This window comes from Camarhynchus parvulus, chromosome 24 (genome assembly GCF_901933205.1).
Source record: "Camarhynchus parvulus chromosome 24, STF_HiC, whole genome shotgun sequence".
Classification (NCBI taxonomy): domain Eukaryota; kingdom Metazoa; phylum Chordata; class Aves; order Passeriformes; family Thraupidae; genus Camarhynchus; species Camarhynchus parvulus.
In genome coordinates this window covers 6,150,828-6,166,719 of record NC_044594.1, presented here as the reverse complement: position 1 = coordinate 6,166,719, position 15,892 = coordinate 6,150,828, and the positions used below count along the sequence as shown (strand labels likewise).

At 43.1% G+C, this 15,892-nt stretch overlaps 1 protein-coding gene across 5 annotated transcripts in view; it reads right to left on the bottom strand.

Moving 5' to 3' along the window:
- Positions 1–786: 786 nt before the first annotated feature.
- The window catches only part of PKNOX2 (PBX/knotted 1 homeobox 2), a 97,925-nt gene continuing 82,819 nt past the window's right edge, over positions 787–15,892 (bottom strand). For all 5 annotated transcript variants that reach the window (XM_030964955.1, XM_030964953.1, XM_030964957.1 and 2 more), the window contains 7 exons: positions 15,336–15,524; positions 8,562–8,694; positions 8,389–8,486; positions 6,392–6,511; positions 4,574–4,650; positions 3,121–3,299; positions 787–2,335 (listed from right to left, as the gene is read on the bottom strand). In XM_030964955.1, the coding sequence (XP_030820815.1) occupies positions 2,088–2,335; positions 3,121–3,299; positions 4,574–4,650; positions 6,392–6,511; positions 8,389–8,486; positions 8,562–8,694; positions 15,336–15,524 (1,044 nt within the window). In that variant the 3' untranslated portion in view covers positions 787–2,087. The remainder of the gene's footprint in view (positions 2,336–3,120; positions 3,300–4,573; positions 4,651–6,391; positions 6,512–8,388; positions 8,487–8,561; positions 8,695–15,335; positions 15,525–15,892) is intronic.

The window sequence follows — 15,892 nt, the reverse complement described above, 5'->3', positions numbered from 1 at the left end:
CACCCAGAAAATCAATTCATTATTAAGGAATGGCTCATTAAGGGACAGGGAGGCTTCCATCGCTTCCATTTGGGGAAGATTTGCTCTGTTTTGGGGTTTGTCACTCATTCTGGGGAAGAGTGCCTAATTTGGGGGTTGTTGTTCGTTTTTGGAGGGTTGTCCATTTTGGGGCAAATTCAGTCATTTTGGGGGAAGTCACTCATTTCCAGAAGGACCAGTTTGGGACAGCATCCTCTGGGGCCATGTCACTCATTTTGAGGGAGAATTTTTTGAGAATACAACTCCTTTTGGAGTGAGCACCATTTTGGGGGAGAATCACTCATTTCAGAGAGACATTAGCCCCTTTTGGGTCATCATTTGATTCTGAGGAGCATCCCTCATTTTTGGAGACCGTCACTCATTTTGGGGTTGTCTGGAACACTTTGGGGGAGCTTCTGGGGGAGAATCACTCATTTTTGGAGAGAACAGCTCATTTTGGGGTGTGCATCATTCACTAGTGGGCAAAATTTCATTGGAGCTAATTTGAGGGGGAAAATTTTCATTTTTGGTTTTTGACCATCAGTTTTGGAAGTATAAATCTAATTTTCTCTATATCACTCAATTACCAATTTGGGTCCATCCACCCATTTTGGGGATAAATTAGTTTTATGAGGGGAGTTTTGCGCATTTTGGGGGGTTATTCCTGCATTTTGGGTCTTCTCCACTCAAAGGAAGAAGCTGCCAAGAAAATACAGGTGCGACCCCTCATCTTGTAGCACTTTATAATAAATGGCCAGGAATTAATACTAAATTACAATGAAATCCTTTATGAAATTACAGATTACATTCACGCCAGATCAGTATCCAAAAATAGGCATTTCTGCCCATTGCATCACTTGTTTTTTTAATCCCAGCTCTTGTTCAGGTTCTTTTGTCAACTCTTCAAGAGCCAGGAAAAAAAAAGGACAATATGGGCAAAAAGCCTCCAAGAAAATGATCCTTCTCCTAGAATCTCACATTTAGAGCAGGAACCTGCAGAAGACAATTCCTTTATTTTTGCCCTGGTTTGCTTTTGCATTTCCTCCCATGCCACATTTTAAGGTGAATCCACCCTTTTGCTAGCATTCAAAATTAAAAAACCCAAAATACAGGGTTTTTGGCAGTTGCCCTCCCCCACGGGGCTAAAGCTCCACCATTTTGCCATGTGGAGGGACAATACCAGGGAGAAATCATCTTTTAAGCAACATTACTTAGTTTCCTTCCACCCAGGCGAGTCTCGTGCATCGCCATTCAATTTTGGGTGAAATCTTGAGTTTTTTTAAACCAATTTTTTCCCCATTTTTAACTAGCTCTGTGCCAAAATGCCTTTGGAAAAGTTTTACTTCCGGCAGCCTTTGCCCCAACTCTGCCTCCAATCTCGGCCCTTAAGGACAAGAATGAGGTGAGTTCGATTTTCCCAGATTCAGCAGAGGTTTTAGCACATAAATTAAAGGATTTGGAGGAATTTCCTCCCTTTTCCAAAAGTTGTGTCCAGAGTCACCAAGCAGCCTCAGCACTGGGGCCAAAGTTGGGAGGTTTGGGCAATCCCATGAGTCGAGCACCAAACCCTCCTTGGATATAGCAGAATTTGCACTCGCTGATTATTTTTTTCCCCCTCCATGCCAGTATTTATGCCTGTGAATGACTTTTCTGGGGGAAAAATCCAAAAAGCATCAAGTCCTGGGGTTGGTTTGGCTTTTCTTTGCACCAAGAAATCCAAGGGATGGACGCAGTGGCCCACCCACCACTGCCCAACAGCATCCGAGCGTCACGTGGGGAAAACAACTTTCCCTAAAAATGCTTTTGCTTACCAAAAAATGAAGGGAAAAAGGAAAACAAAACCTGAAATAAAAGATTAATCTGGCCACAATATGTGCCTTGTAAACGTGTGTCCACTGCCGTGCGCTGCCATGGTGGTCCCTGTGCTCCTGGGGCAGCCAGGGCCTCTGCCAGCGCTGCCAGTTTGCTTTTTTCTCACTAATTTCTTCTTCTTGCCTTTATTTTTTTTTGCATTTTGGGGGGAGTTTTGTATCTGGTGCTGTCAATGATTTGGGAGGGTGCAGGAGGAGCTATTCCAGTGAGTCACTGTGGTCCAAACCAAGGTCAGCACCAGGTGCTGCTGGGAGGCCACCAGGCTCTTCCTCCAGCTCTTCCTCCTCTTCCTCCTCCTCCTCCATCTCGTCCTCGTCCTCCTCATCCTCCTCCTCCTCTTCAGTGCCATCCAGGGAGTCGTCGTGGGCTGCCAGCATTGCCTGCTGCATGGCCATGGTGGCAGTGGCTGATGAGAGGGGCTGGAGGTTGTCCATGCTGAGTGAGCCTGGAATTAAAAGCACAGAAATAAGGACTCCCCAGCTAACACAGAAAGGACAAAAGAAGTGCAAAAAACAGGAGTAACTCAAGTGAAAAGCTTGGAAAGTTTCACCCATAGGGTGTCCCACCTACCCCTGTCACTCCCTAAGGTCCAATCCTTAATTTTTTTAACTAATGGATCATTAAATAACACGAATCCTTAGTTCTGAGCAAGTAGATGCCCAAATTGGTTGGGCAGATCTTCTCTTCATCTTCTCTCTAGTCCTAGCTTTCCTTCTCTTCATCTCGTCTGGTGTACGTTCATTTCTGCTCTCTTCACCTTCTCCTCATCTTCTCCCTTCATTTTCCTCATCTGTTCTTGGTTCATTATCTCTCTTCATCATCATCACCTTCTCTATTCTTCTTTTCCTTTTCATCATCTGTTTTCTCTTCATCTTCTCTCTTCATTTTCCTCATCTGTTCTTGGTTCATCATCTCTCTTCATCATCATCATCACCTCTATTCTTCTCTTCATTTTCATCTATTTTCTCTTCATCTTCTCCCCATTTTGTCTCAATCTGTCTTCTCATCTCCACCTTTTCACGTCTCCCCTCCCTCCCTTCCCCAGCTCCTCAGGAGATGACCCAGGCCATGCCCCTCAGTGGGTGATCATCATCCTGGTGGCCAGCTGGAAGGACCTTCTTGTAAGAACCTCTTGTGTTTCCCCACAGCTCAATAAAGACCCTCTAGAAATTACCAATTAATAATTAATGCATGGCCTAGAAGGGCAGGGGCACTGGGGCTTGTCCTTACCATCAGGGTTTGTCCCTGCGTTGCCCCCCTGCTGCTGCAGGACGCCGGCAGCGATGGAGTTGGGCCAGAACCTCTGCGTGGGCCGGTGCTGGGATTTGATTTTCTTGGCTTTGGGGGCTGGGTCCGGGTTGCTGGCGTCCAGCATGGGCTGCAAGATGCGCCGCCGGGCGTTTATGAACCTTCCGTGGGAAAGAGAGAGCGCTGCAGTGAGTGAGAGCTGTTACACCAACACCGAGTCAAAACAACGCTATGGCAAATCAATGGGTTGCAATACAATAATAATAATAATAATAATAATAATAATAATAATAATAATAATAATAATAATAATAATAATAATAATAATAATTTTAAAAAACAGCTTCATGGTTCAAAAAGCTGGGGGTTTGTTTATTTGCCTGTGCCACTGTCCCAGATTGCAAGGCAAGATGTATTCCATCACCATCTGTATGGCGCTTGTCTTTTGTCAAGTGGGCAGTTTTCCTTATCTCTTCCACACCCAATCCTTCCCCTCCTTCCACATCCACACCCACTCCAAATGTCTCTTCCACATCCAGGGAGACATCTGCTGATAACAGCCATTGAATGTCACTGCATGGCTGATAAGAACTACAGCATCCCATTGGGACACATGAGCCCAGAGGGAGGAGCCAAGCATTCCTACCTGGATATAATCTGAGATTCTGGAACACCAGCCTGGCTTCTCCACTGGATTTCCCAGAGGAACAGCAACTGCCTCTTCTTCCCCTGGATCTTCAGAGGCAGAGACTGCACCTTTCTCCAGGATCCCTGCTCCAGCAGAACCACCCCTGACACTGCAGGAGGGCTGAGCCACAATTCCAATGGGACTGCTGCCCGCACCCTGACCCACAGGGTGTCAGCTTGGGTTCTGACTCTGGCAGTGTTGGTTTAGTTACTGCATTGTTTATTTTATCCTTTTATTTTCTTCCCTATTAAAGAACTGTTATTTCCCGCTCCCATATTTTTTGCTTGACAGCCCCTTAATTTCAATTTTATAGAAATTCAGAGGAGTGGGGAGGGTTTACATTCTCCATTTCAGGGGAGGCTCCTGCCTTCCTTAGCAGACTCCTGTCTTTCCAAACCAAGACAGCTACATTATAGCTCTGCATTAATTTTTCCTGCTGAGCTGGGAGAATGCTGCACGTTGGATTTGCCAGGAGAGGGCACTGAGACCTTGCAAACCAGTGCTGGCACTAAACACCACTGAGCTCATCTCCCAGAAATCCCAGAGTCACAAAATCACAGAATAGGCTGAGTTGGAAGGACTCATCAGGATCATTGAGTCCAGCTCCTGGCCCCGTGCAGGACACCCCAAGAATCAGCCTTAACCATCCAAGTTACTCCACAAAAAAACATCATACAGCACCAAAACAGGGTGGAAAAGGTCCTAAAGCCAGCAAAATGACTGAGTGGGACACCAGTATCTGCTCACCAGTTGTTGACTTGCAAGAGGGTCAGGTTGGTTTGGGCAGCAATTTGCCTCTTCTCATCCTCTGTGGGGTAGGGGTGCTGGAAAAAAAAGGGAGATGGGGCAGCAAGATTGCATCCCTGCATGCAAAATGTCATCCCTGAGTGAAAAATAATGAAAACCTGCTTTTCCCACCTCCCCCCACAAATTTGGTGGCTTCTTGCATTTGCTGAATTCAAGATTGAAGAGTGGCATTCAAGAGCATCAAGATTTCCTTAGGGCTTAGGGCACTTAGGGTTTTTCCAAGGCTCTCCATCAAATGCTTTCCTTGAAGGAAAATGTTCTTGGGGTTTTTTTACTCTAGCAATTTTCCAGTGATGGTTGTTGGTAAACATTAGATTTGTGCTTCAAAAGCAGTTTTTTGCTCTTTTTGCTGCTTTATTGTCAGAGACATCAATGAAACACCCTGAAAATCTGCACTGGGAGGCAGCAGTACTGAAAGCTTCAGCAACCTCCTTCCAGCTGTGCTAAAATGCTCTTTCCCAGCCCCAGAAATTAAATTATCATCAAAGCAGCCCCTCATGCCATGTTTTGGAGCCCCAAAACAGTGACAATTACCATGACTTGTTTTTCAGCTGTTAGCCCCAAAATTGTGATTTCCTTGACACCACCCAAAGTCAATGCACACTGAAGATTCACTTCCCGCTGGGGCCTCAGTGGTTAAAGAATCACAATTTTTGGGCAGAAAGATCCCTTTTTTGGTGTATTATTTCCAGCATTCTTTCCTCCTGCTGGTGCTCCAAAACTTCCAGTAAGATGATGAGAATTTTTGGTTAAAAACCACATAATCTCTGACATCAGATGGAGAAATCTCATGGGGAAGCCCAAATTTCTTCTGACCACAAGGACTGGGCTGTTAGCAAAGATCCAACCATCCAGCAGAAGAATTTTTTTCAGTTATTCAATTCCCTTTTGTAAATCTTAAACTATGGGGTTCTCCTAGCACTTGGCAGAAAATTGCTCTGCAGTTTCTGATCTTTAAAGTCCTTTTTGTGCCTGCAAATCTGCAGTTCTGCCCTCCAGAAATACAGGAGATGCACAAGACAGCAACATTCTTGTCCTCATTGCAATAAATCCAGAATTTTCCATTAAAAAAAAAGGCTGGGAAGTTCCCAACCTGCTGCTGCTTCATGTCCTGGCTGATTTTTCCACAAGTTGCTCCTTGGAGCTGTTGCCTTCTGCATTACTGGTGCCTTGGGGATCTCCCACCACTCTCTTTCCAGTGAGCCAGTCTTTGCAACCAGTTTCAGTTTCCAAGTGATTTCTTGGCTGAATTATGCAGGAAGAAATATGGGATTTTTGGCTTTTTGCCCTTCTCCCAGCCCTGCTGATGAGAGAGAACTCTTCATGCACAAAAATATCCAGTTTGCGTCTAAGCTCCCTCCATCTTCCATCTCCAATCCCCCAAATCAGGGTGACTTTGCAATTCTGTGTTTTGACTGGCGGCTGATGTGCTAAACCCTACCTGAGAGCAGCTCTCACATTCCAGCTTGCTAGAAATGGATATTATGGAGCTGTTCACTGCAAAAAACTGCTCAATTATCCATCTTCAAAAAGTCCCAGGAGTCCCCTTCTAGATTTGTGTGCTTCTTCTTGCCTTAAGGGAATATTTTTTTCCCACCTGCATTGACAATGGTAATTCCCAAAATACTCCCAAAATACAAACCACTTTGCACCTCCAAACACAAATTCAGACAAACCACCACCTGCGTTTGAGAATTTCTGGACGTTTTGTCCTTTTTTCCCCACGTTTCAGGGTGTTTTGGTGGCTGAGGTGCTCACCATGAGATGCTGGAAGAGCCATGAGCGCATGATGTTGGTGGCGTGTTTGGGCAGGACCCCCCGCTTGTTCTTGGACTTCTTGTCCTCACCATCAAGGAGGGAGGTGAGATCCAGGTTCACCTGTCAGGGCAAAAGGAATGGGGAGAGAATTGCTTGAACATGGTGATGGGCAACCCAAAAAAATGAGCAAAATGGGAATGGGATGAGTGATAAAAACCTGGCACTCATAGGAGCATCCAAAACCCTTTTCCTGCTCCACCAAATCTGCATAAATGCAGATTTTCTCCCAGGATCTGTATTTTTTATCTTTTTTTTTTTTTTGTCAAGGGTTTGCAAGGGGTAATGGCACTGTTGGGGAGTGTACTGATGACACCATGGCCAATTTCAATGTGTGCTTTAGGAGGAAAACACTTTTACCTGAAAAAATATATTAAGAATACCCCAAAACTCACAAAAATATTATTTTCTCAAATGAAAGTCAAAAAAAGCCCTGCCACTCACTAACCCCTTGCAAACCCATGTTCCTCACCCAGCTGATTTCCACCACAAGGAGAGACATGCCCATTGAGCCAAAATTTGCTTTTTTTGCCCCCCAGAAATGAAAAAGAAGCTCTTGCTGCAAGAGGAGTTTTAATGAGGATTCAGGAACCAAACTGAAATCTAAGCACTTGAGTTAAAAAGGGATTTTTTTTCCCCAAGTCTTCATCAAAACACTTCTCCTGGATGAATTAAACATCAGGCCAGCAGGTCCCTGTGATTCCCCTGGGCTGCAGCTGAATAAATCATGCCAGTGGCACAGGAAGAGCATCCAAAGGTGCTTGTCCAGGCTCTCTCCCTGCCCCAATATTCCCTGTGCACATGTTTTTCCCACCACAGAGGGTTTTGCTGCAAGATTTAAACCTGCAATGGAGAGATATTATAGAAAGAGAATTTTAAAGCATTGCACAGGCAAAAAAAAAAACCTGCCAGGGAGGTGCCACCTCTTTTCAAAATGCTGTTTATTGATTGTTTGATAAGAGGCTCCTGCAATTAAAATGGGGCATTTCAGGAATAATGGGGGTGAATTTCTGCTGCTCTGCCCCCAGGAAGCAGTGTTACAGAAATTGAAGTTTTTTTTTTTCCAAATTCCTGGGGTTGGGAAGAGCTCATGGACAAGCTGTGCTAATAATTTCAGCTCTGCTCCAAATCATTGTCTCACTGCAAGAATGCAGGGATCATTGCATAACTCATTGCAATGTCAGGGAAAAAAAAAAAGGAATAAAATCAGAGCAAATGGCTGAAAAATATCCCCAAATTCAGAAAGAAAGACTTAAAAATGGGCTTTTCCCACAAGTGCCATGATTGCTGTGCTGGACAGGCAATGCCAGTGGTCCCAGTGTATAATATATCAGCAATAATATCTATTTTTATATATATCTATATATCTATATATTTATATAGAGATATAGATATATAGATATATGGATAGATATCAGCAATAATATCAGCAATATCAGCCATAATATCTATCTATCTATCTATCTATCTATCTATCTATCTATCTATCTATCTATCTATCTATCTATCTATCATCTATCTTATCCCATATTTAATTATTAATATAGAGTATAGAATATGCAATATGTACAATGCACAGTATATAATAAAGCATACAGAATAAAATACCATGTTCTATCACACATTACAAGTAACAGATATTGTTACATATATATATGTATATAAATGTATATTGTACATATATTGTTATATATTGCACTAAACAATATTATGTACATTATTATTATATGCTGTAATATTTTATAACAATAATATAAGCACTATTATAACTTCTTAGGTCATTGCTATAATTTGTTACGCACCCCAAAGGCACCAGGCAGATGGGTTTAATCAACGTTTCTTGCTAATTAAAAATTTAAGACACTCCAAGGATGGAATTAATGGAGAAATGGGGGGGTTCTGCCTGCTGCAGTGCCAGACTGGAGCTGGCAAGGCCTTACCTGGGCATTGGGGATCTGCAGGGCACCAGGGGTGATGGCCTGGGCGAGCACCTGGCCCTGCGACGTCACCATCGTCACGGGCTGGTACAAGGCTCCACCTATGGCAAAAAACACGTGTGGGGGTACCCAAACCCCCAGGGTGCCCCTGCCCACACCTCCCCTGTTCTGCCTACCTGGCACGGCGGGCGAGCTGCTGCCAGTGCCCATGGCCAGGTTGCCAGGGGGCAGAGAGGCCGCGGGCACCACGATGCCCGCAGGGGGGTTGGAGGCCGGCGGCAGCGCTGCTGGAGAGCTCTGCAGCATCTCCTGCACAAAACAAAACACCAAACACGTCCATTGCAGCATGAAAGTTTTAGTTTTTGTCCCTCCCTAATTTTTTTTTTATTTATTTTGGTGGTTCAATGGGAAAAATGGCAGAAAAGTGTTTTCTGCAGCATCTCCTGCACAAAGCAAAACACCAAACACGTCAATTGCAGTATGAAAGTTTCATTTTTTGTCCTACCTTAATTTTTTTTTAATTTATTTTGGTGGTTCGATGGGGAAAAATGGGAGGAAATGGGATTTTTCAGTTTGTTGCAAGTACAAAATAAAACATGGAAAAATAAGGGTTTATGCTCTGCAAAGCCCCCAGTTAGCATCTTCACCAAGCTTTTGTGTAGTTACTCTTTTTCTTTGTGCAGTTTTCTTTGTGCACTCTTTTCCACAAAAAAAAATATGAAAGGAAAAAAACAGATCACGAGGGACCAAAAGGAATTTATTTTATCTTTTTCTTTCCAAACATTTCTCTTTTTTTGGTGCTTTAACTAGGACTGGATGATGCAACCTTTGCTAAAATTCAGGGTGAGCACCGCAGTCTACCTTAGAGTAAAATAATAAAGTAAATAATAATAGAACCCCATTGATATCACTCCTTGAAACTTTAAGCTAATTTCTTGCAAAAATGGGCAAGTTTTTGAGCCAAAAGCTGTAATTTTACTTTAAGGCCCATCTCTGGAGCAACACCAAAAGACCCCAAATGGGATGATTATTTATTTATTTTAATATTTAAATGACTATTTGAGTATTTAATGTGACATTTGGGAAGGGAGGAGTCCCACAATTGAGGCTGCAGAGGGAATATGGGGCAATGTACTCCAAGCTTCCACATGGGCAGGATTTTGCAAATAATATTGGTAATATTGATAAAATGATCATTTTAAAATAAACCAAAGATAACTACATCTCTCTAACTCACCCAACTGGAATAGAAATAAAACAGCACTTTTTTTTTTGTCCCTTTTCCACTGACTTTCCCATTCTGCACCACTTCCCTGGTGTCCAGCTGGTTCTCAAGTGTTGAACATAATGTCAACAAAGGGGATTTTTTCCACCTTTTAATTAAATTTTCCTATGTTTTGATGCATTTCTTCAAGAACCCTATCATTTGGGTTAAGGAAAGAGAACCTCTCTGGATTAGTGATGTGCAATGACACTGGAAAAGCCAACTAAGGAAATGTGATCAGGGTGGGGAAAGCTGCATCTCCCTTTCTCCAGGTGATGGAACTCCAGAGATGGACTCTGAATGCACCAATGTCACATCAGACCTGGCTGTGCTGTCCCCTGGGGAGCTGGGGTGCTCTTTGTCCCCTTCAATGCATTTCCCATTGCTGGGGGGGAAAACCTGAGATCTGTTTCTTTTCTCCCCTTCTCCCCATCACATTCATGTAACTTTTCCCCTACCAATCACCACTGCTTTGCCTGTGCCATCCTTCTCAATAAATGTCAGGCTTTTGCTTTTAAAACCCCCTCATGGCACTTTCCCCTCCTGTGATGCCAATTCCAAAATGTTGGACCCAATGCCTCTGCCACAAGTTACTTCTCTTATTTTCCTTATCTGGAATTTTTGCTGCAATTGCTGTGAATTTTTCATTCGATTCCCAGACATTCCTTTCCACTGCTGAATTAATTTTAAAAATGCAAATATGACTGTCAAATACTTGTACTTTTTTTTAGTATTCCTTCTCCACCTCCAGTCTTCTGGGGGATGTAGTTTCCAGTTTGAGAAATTAATATCTCTCAGGATATAGAGAACAAAATTCAGTCTCTTCTGCATACTCTTGGATTTGGCCCTGGTAAAGGATTCAGCGGATAAACACGGTGCAAATATTCATAAAAAGCCAAATGTGGCCCAGGAGAACAGCAGAAAGCAGCTGGATATGGCCAGGTGCAACCAGAAGTTTGGAGCAGCTTGAAGACCTCTAGCTTTCCTCCCCTGCCTTGTTTTTCCACGATTTTTCCTAAAGAAGGGCACCCAGAACATCATTTTTGGAACTGCATTGGGAAGAAGCAATTTGGAATACCAGAAAATGGGAACAAGAAACTGCTGTTTCCAGATACAGTGGTCAAAGCCATTTTCAACTGTATTTTGTGATGAAAAAAATGGCCTTTGTTTTTGTGGTGTAGAGGAAAATTCTCCCAAAACACCATCTCACTGGTGTCCAAAAAGGCAGAATATTGGTAATTATTAGAAAGAGCTATTAAAGGAATTAATGGTCTTTCTGCAACAAAACTTTGGTGAAACCAAAGTGACTCAATGGAAGTGGAGGCTCCACCTTCAAATAAATATAGATATCTCCAAGAAGATCTTAAATATATATATTTTGCATACCAATTGCCTCAGATTGCAAATGTCAGCCAAATTCTGTTAGGCTGTTCTGTTCTGCAGTGGAAAATATTTTATATATTTTATATTTTGAGACTCAAGGAAATTCACAGAATCACAGAATGGTTTGGGTTGGAAGGGACCTTAAAGCTCATCTTGTTCCACCCCCTGCCATGGCAGGGATACCTTCCACTGTCCCAGGGTGCTCCAAGCCCTGCCCAGCCTGGCCTTGGACATTCCAGGGATCCAGGGGCAGCCCCAGCTGCTCTGGGCACCCTGTGCTGGTGCTGCACCACCCTCAAGCTGAAATGCTTTTGGCAATTTTGAAATCTGAGTGTGGAAACAAATGCATCACTAGGTGTCTCTGCAGACCCACATCTCAGCACTGATCAACAGCAAAACAAGATTTCTCCCAATTAAAAGTCACTTCAATGAAGAAAAAGATCTGGGACATGACACCAAAAAAAGCCCTTTTCTTACAATAAGGAAAATGTCCAAGTGCCAAATTGTAAGAAAGTGCTAAAATTCAGAGCTACTTGAGCTGCTGTCCTTGCCCTTGTGCTTTGTGACACAGACATTCAGTTTTGGGTGGTACAGCACATGTAAAATCTCTGTCTCATCCTAACTCTGAAAATTACTTGTGCTGGGGGAAATTGGGATTAGTTGGAGGAAAAAAAAAGAAACCCATGGGTTTGCCAAGAAAGAGCTGGCCAAACTCAAAGCCATGTAGGATAATTCATAAAGCTCCTTTGTGAATGGATGGGTGCATGGAGATGAGGGAAAGGTTGGCTTGAAATAAAGAGAAATGCAGGGCTGCTCACAGGGCAAACTTGGATAAATTAAGTTTATAAAGAGAAGAACTGCACTGAGTCCCACCAAACCAACTGTCCACCAGCAGCTTGGGCCAGTGGAAGGTGTTCCTGCCCTTGGCAGGGTGTTGGAACAAGGTGGGTGTTAAGGTCCCTTCCAACCCACACCATTCTGTGATTCTGTGGAGAACTAATCTGAGAAGAAGAAATGCTGTCCTGGAAATGCCCATTCAGACACTGCCAATCTGAAACAAGAGCTGAAAAAACCAAAATTTGATTCCATTTAAATGTCCCTGGCAGCACTGTGCTTCCCAATGTGATTGGTTCTGCACACGTTTTTTTCTTGCAAGTGGAGAACAATGAGGACCCCTTTGATGTCAAAGGAAAGTTGAAATTAAACATTGATTTAAATTGGTTTCCTCCCTCTTCCATGAAAGAAGGACGTCCCCTCTCCCATCCTGTTCAGAAACAGCTCAAAAATGCTCTTTAAATAAAGGGAAGGGGCTAAAAAGGGCCCAATGAGGACTTGAGGTAGAAGGATGAAGCCAAGTGAAAAGCAACCAACAAAAATAGAAGAGGAATTGATTGCTTGGTGGACTTGCAGGACAAAGAGTGTCTTGGTTTAGAGCAAAATTTTGGGAGATAAAAAATTTGGGGATAAAAGCATAATATAGTCAACCCAGGACATTGAGGAAACAACTCAATCACAAGACAAAGCAAGGCACAAAATGAGGAAGCAATGGAGAAAAGAGGGAACAAAAATCTTTGGTAATGAAAGTTCAGGGAAGACTCATCACATGGGAAAGCCCCAGACTTGTCACCCAAACTTGGCCAACACCAGGGATCATCTCTGGATGTGGCAACGTGAGATTTCAGCAACAGTCAAAACACCTTGTCTGGGTGTTCTCTCATCTTCCCATCATCTCAGACATTTTGCATCTCAAAAAATTCTTGCATTTTCCATCTTAGAAAGCAGAAATAGCAGCAAGAGAAGGACCATCCTTTTTGGATACACCAGGGAAATCCAACAGATTGTCCTGAGATAACATTTTGACAGGTCCAGATATTGTTTTCCCAGTTTTGGTTGATATCCTTGTTATTGTGTGTCCGTAATTTTTTTAACATGTCCTGTGGTAAAAAAACTTAACCAAAACCTAAAATATTTCACTTTCATTACAAACTTGGTGTATCTCAACACAAAATGATTGATGCTCTTTCCAAACCCTAAGAAAACCTATTTGCTGAGGCACCTCCTTCATTGATACTAATTATATTTCATTATTTAGATTTTTTTAAATCCTGAATTAATGGTCTATGCATGTCCCCTCAGCATGAAACCAACAGGCTGAAAATTAGAGAAATGATCCCACTTGCTATTTTTTAAACACCAATCCCATGACTTTTCAGCTCTCTGGAGCATCCTTAGCCTCTAAAACTCAACTAATGGATATGGAGCATTTCCACTCTTTTTTATCCATGCAAACTCAAGTAGACTCAATGAGTTTAAGCACTCAAGCACTTGGCATGGTGTAGTTGGAAAATATTTGCCTTTGTGTTGTCACTGGTCTGTCATCCTTATCCATGACCAGATGAGATGGTGACTCTTTTGTGAACCATCTCTGTGAATATTTCAGCTCCACCTGCTGAAAATCCCTCAGGGGCTGAGCCAACATTTCCCTTCCAGTTGGGTCTTTCCTGGGTGTGTTCCCATTTATTTCACAGCTGCCTCCAAATCCTCACTTGAATTCCTCAACTTTCAAGTCTGGCCCAGAAGGGAAATGGCAGCAGCTCTGGGTTTCCAGGAATCAGAAGCTCTTGGTACCTCTCCATGGGCCTGATTATTTTCCAAAGACTTGTGCTAATTTTCTGATATGATCCCCACCTCTTTGTGAGACACTAAATCCTCATTACTTTTCCTGACCGATGCATTCTAATTAGATCAACACTTTGGAAAAAAAAAAAAAAAGGAAGAAGGGGGGAAAAATTCACAATAGCCACAGGACGGCTTTCCATCTCATTAACTCCCTCACTTATTATTTTCATGAAAATTACTGATAAAAAACGTGCATCTCCATTTGCTGGGACCGGGAGCTTTGTCGGCTCATATCTAACATCTCTCTCATCACCCGGGATGTGAGCTGTTGCCATGGCAATGCACAATAATAGAAACTAATAAATTACAAACGAGATGCTCGTTGAGCAATTATTGTTCTCTTTTATGCAAGTGTCTTGCTAATTTTGATCATAAGGAATGCTTCCATAAAGCAGCGAAGGGATAATAAGTCTATTTCTAGAGATTATTAGAATATAGAGTGAGGATGGGGTTTCTTAGATCAATGATTAAGTGGTTTGGTGCTTTCAGGGAACCTAAATAAGAAACTGAACTTTTCTGGGGGGCTTTTCCCTCATCGTGTTGGGAGCTTCAAACTCTGCAGCACCTGGAGCTGAGCTGCTAAAAATGATATGTTCTTCCTTTCCACCACCTTAAAAGTGCCCCAAAATCCTGGAGAAGGCCCCAGCACCTGCCTCCTTTTTAGAGAGAGCTCCAGGAGCTGCCTAGGTTATTTTGGGTTCACTGCAGTTATTTCTGGTGGGATTGTGCAACCCTAAATTCTATTTTTCTACCCCAAAAACCAAGCGCCTGAGAGAGGGAAATGCCCTAGGAAAACACAATCTAGCATCAAGTTTTTTGGGATGCAAGCAGCCAAGATTTATTCCCTGCACTGCAGATGCACATGAAAACCCCAACCCATGGGCAGCTTCTTTTCTGAATATTGAGTTACAGTCCCTTATTTTGGCCCAAAAGCCACCAAGGTTCAACTTCTTTTGGCTGCTTCAGGTGATATTTCTGCAGTTCTCAGGCATTTCCTTGTACTCTTCCACTATCCTTGAGACACCAATTGTATTTTTCTCCCAGCTAAAATCCAAATTGTGCAAAAGAAGAAGCAATGGGAGTGTTGATCATGCTGGGGGAGAACTGCAAGATCAGCTGAGACACAAAAAGGAGCAGTGAAGCCAGAAAGGGTAACCTGAGACCCAAAAATCCTTTGAGCTGCCTTAAAACAAAAAGTGAGAGAGAAAGAGTAGAGAAAATCCTGATGTTTCTCTCCTTCCTGCCAACAACTAGCATTTTTTTCATTAAAAAATGCAACTGTCTTGTTTATATTCCCACACACTTGCACAGCTCCCTTGCTCTCACATTTAATTGCTGCAACATTAGAGTTTAGGAGCCTCTTGCAGAGCCACAAACACTGGGGCTGCAGCTCTGCCAACACATGCAAAAAAGGACTTTAAAAATTAAAAAAAAGGAAAAGTCACCACACAATCATTTATTGCATTCTATGAGCAAGGCACAGGATATTTTTTAATTCTTGGGGATGGACTGATGACTTTTCAAGAGGCCACAGCTCTTGTAGAGCAAGCCTGAAACCTTGTTGGCAACTCCCCGTGGGCCAAAGTGCAACAATGGTTACTGGAGAGGAATTTTAAGGCATTACCTGGGGGTGGAGGCTGATGGAGGAGGGGCTGGGGGAGTAGGGCCCCCCCAGGTCGTTCCTGAGTAGGTTGTCACTGTGCATCTTGGTTTTGAGGCAGGTGATGTAACGGTTGCAGAAGTCCTTGCACAACTCATTGACCTTCTCCAGCTCCAGGAGGTGGATGCGCAGCACCTGGATGGCCTTCACCATCTGCACAAGGGCACAGAGTTAAAATCAATATTCTCCCCCAAAATCTAAGGTAGAACTGATCCCCTACAGCAGAATGAAATTCATTTCCTTTCTCAACACACACAAGAAATGAATATTCTTGCCCAAAACCCATCCCAGAGCCCATCCCTCTGCATATCTGCACTCCTTTTCCTTGCCCATCAATCAGATGAGATCCAAGAGGAAAAAATTCACCAAATTCACCACTGCCTTCATGGGAATTGCTCCCCATGCCCCAGAAAAAGAGTACAAGCCAATCTCCTCGTTGTTGAAAAGTGTTTGGTTATTCTCTGGAGGCCACTTCTTCTAACAAGATTACGGGGCTGCAGCTCAGCCGTGAGCTGTTGCTG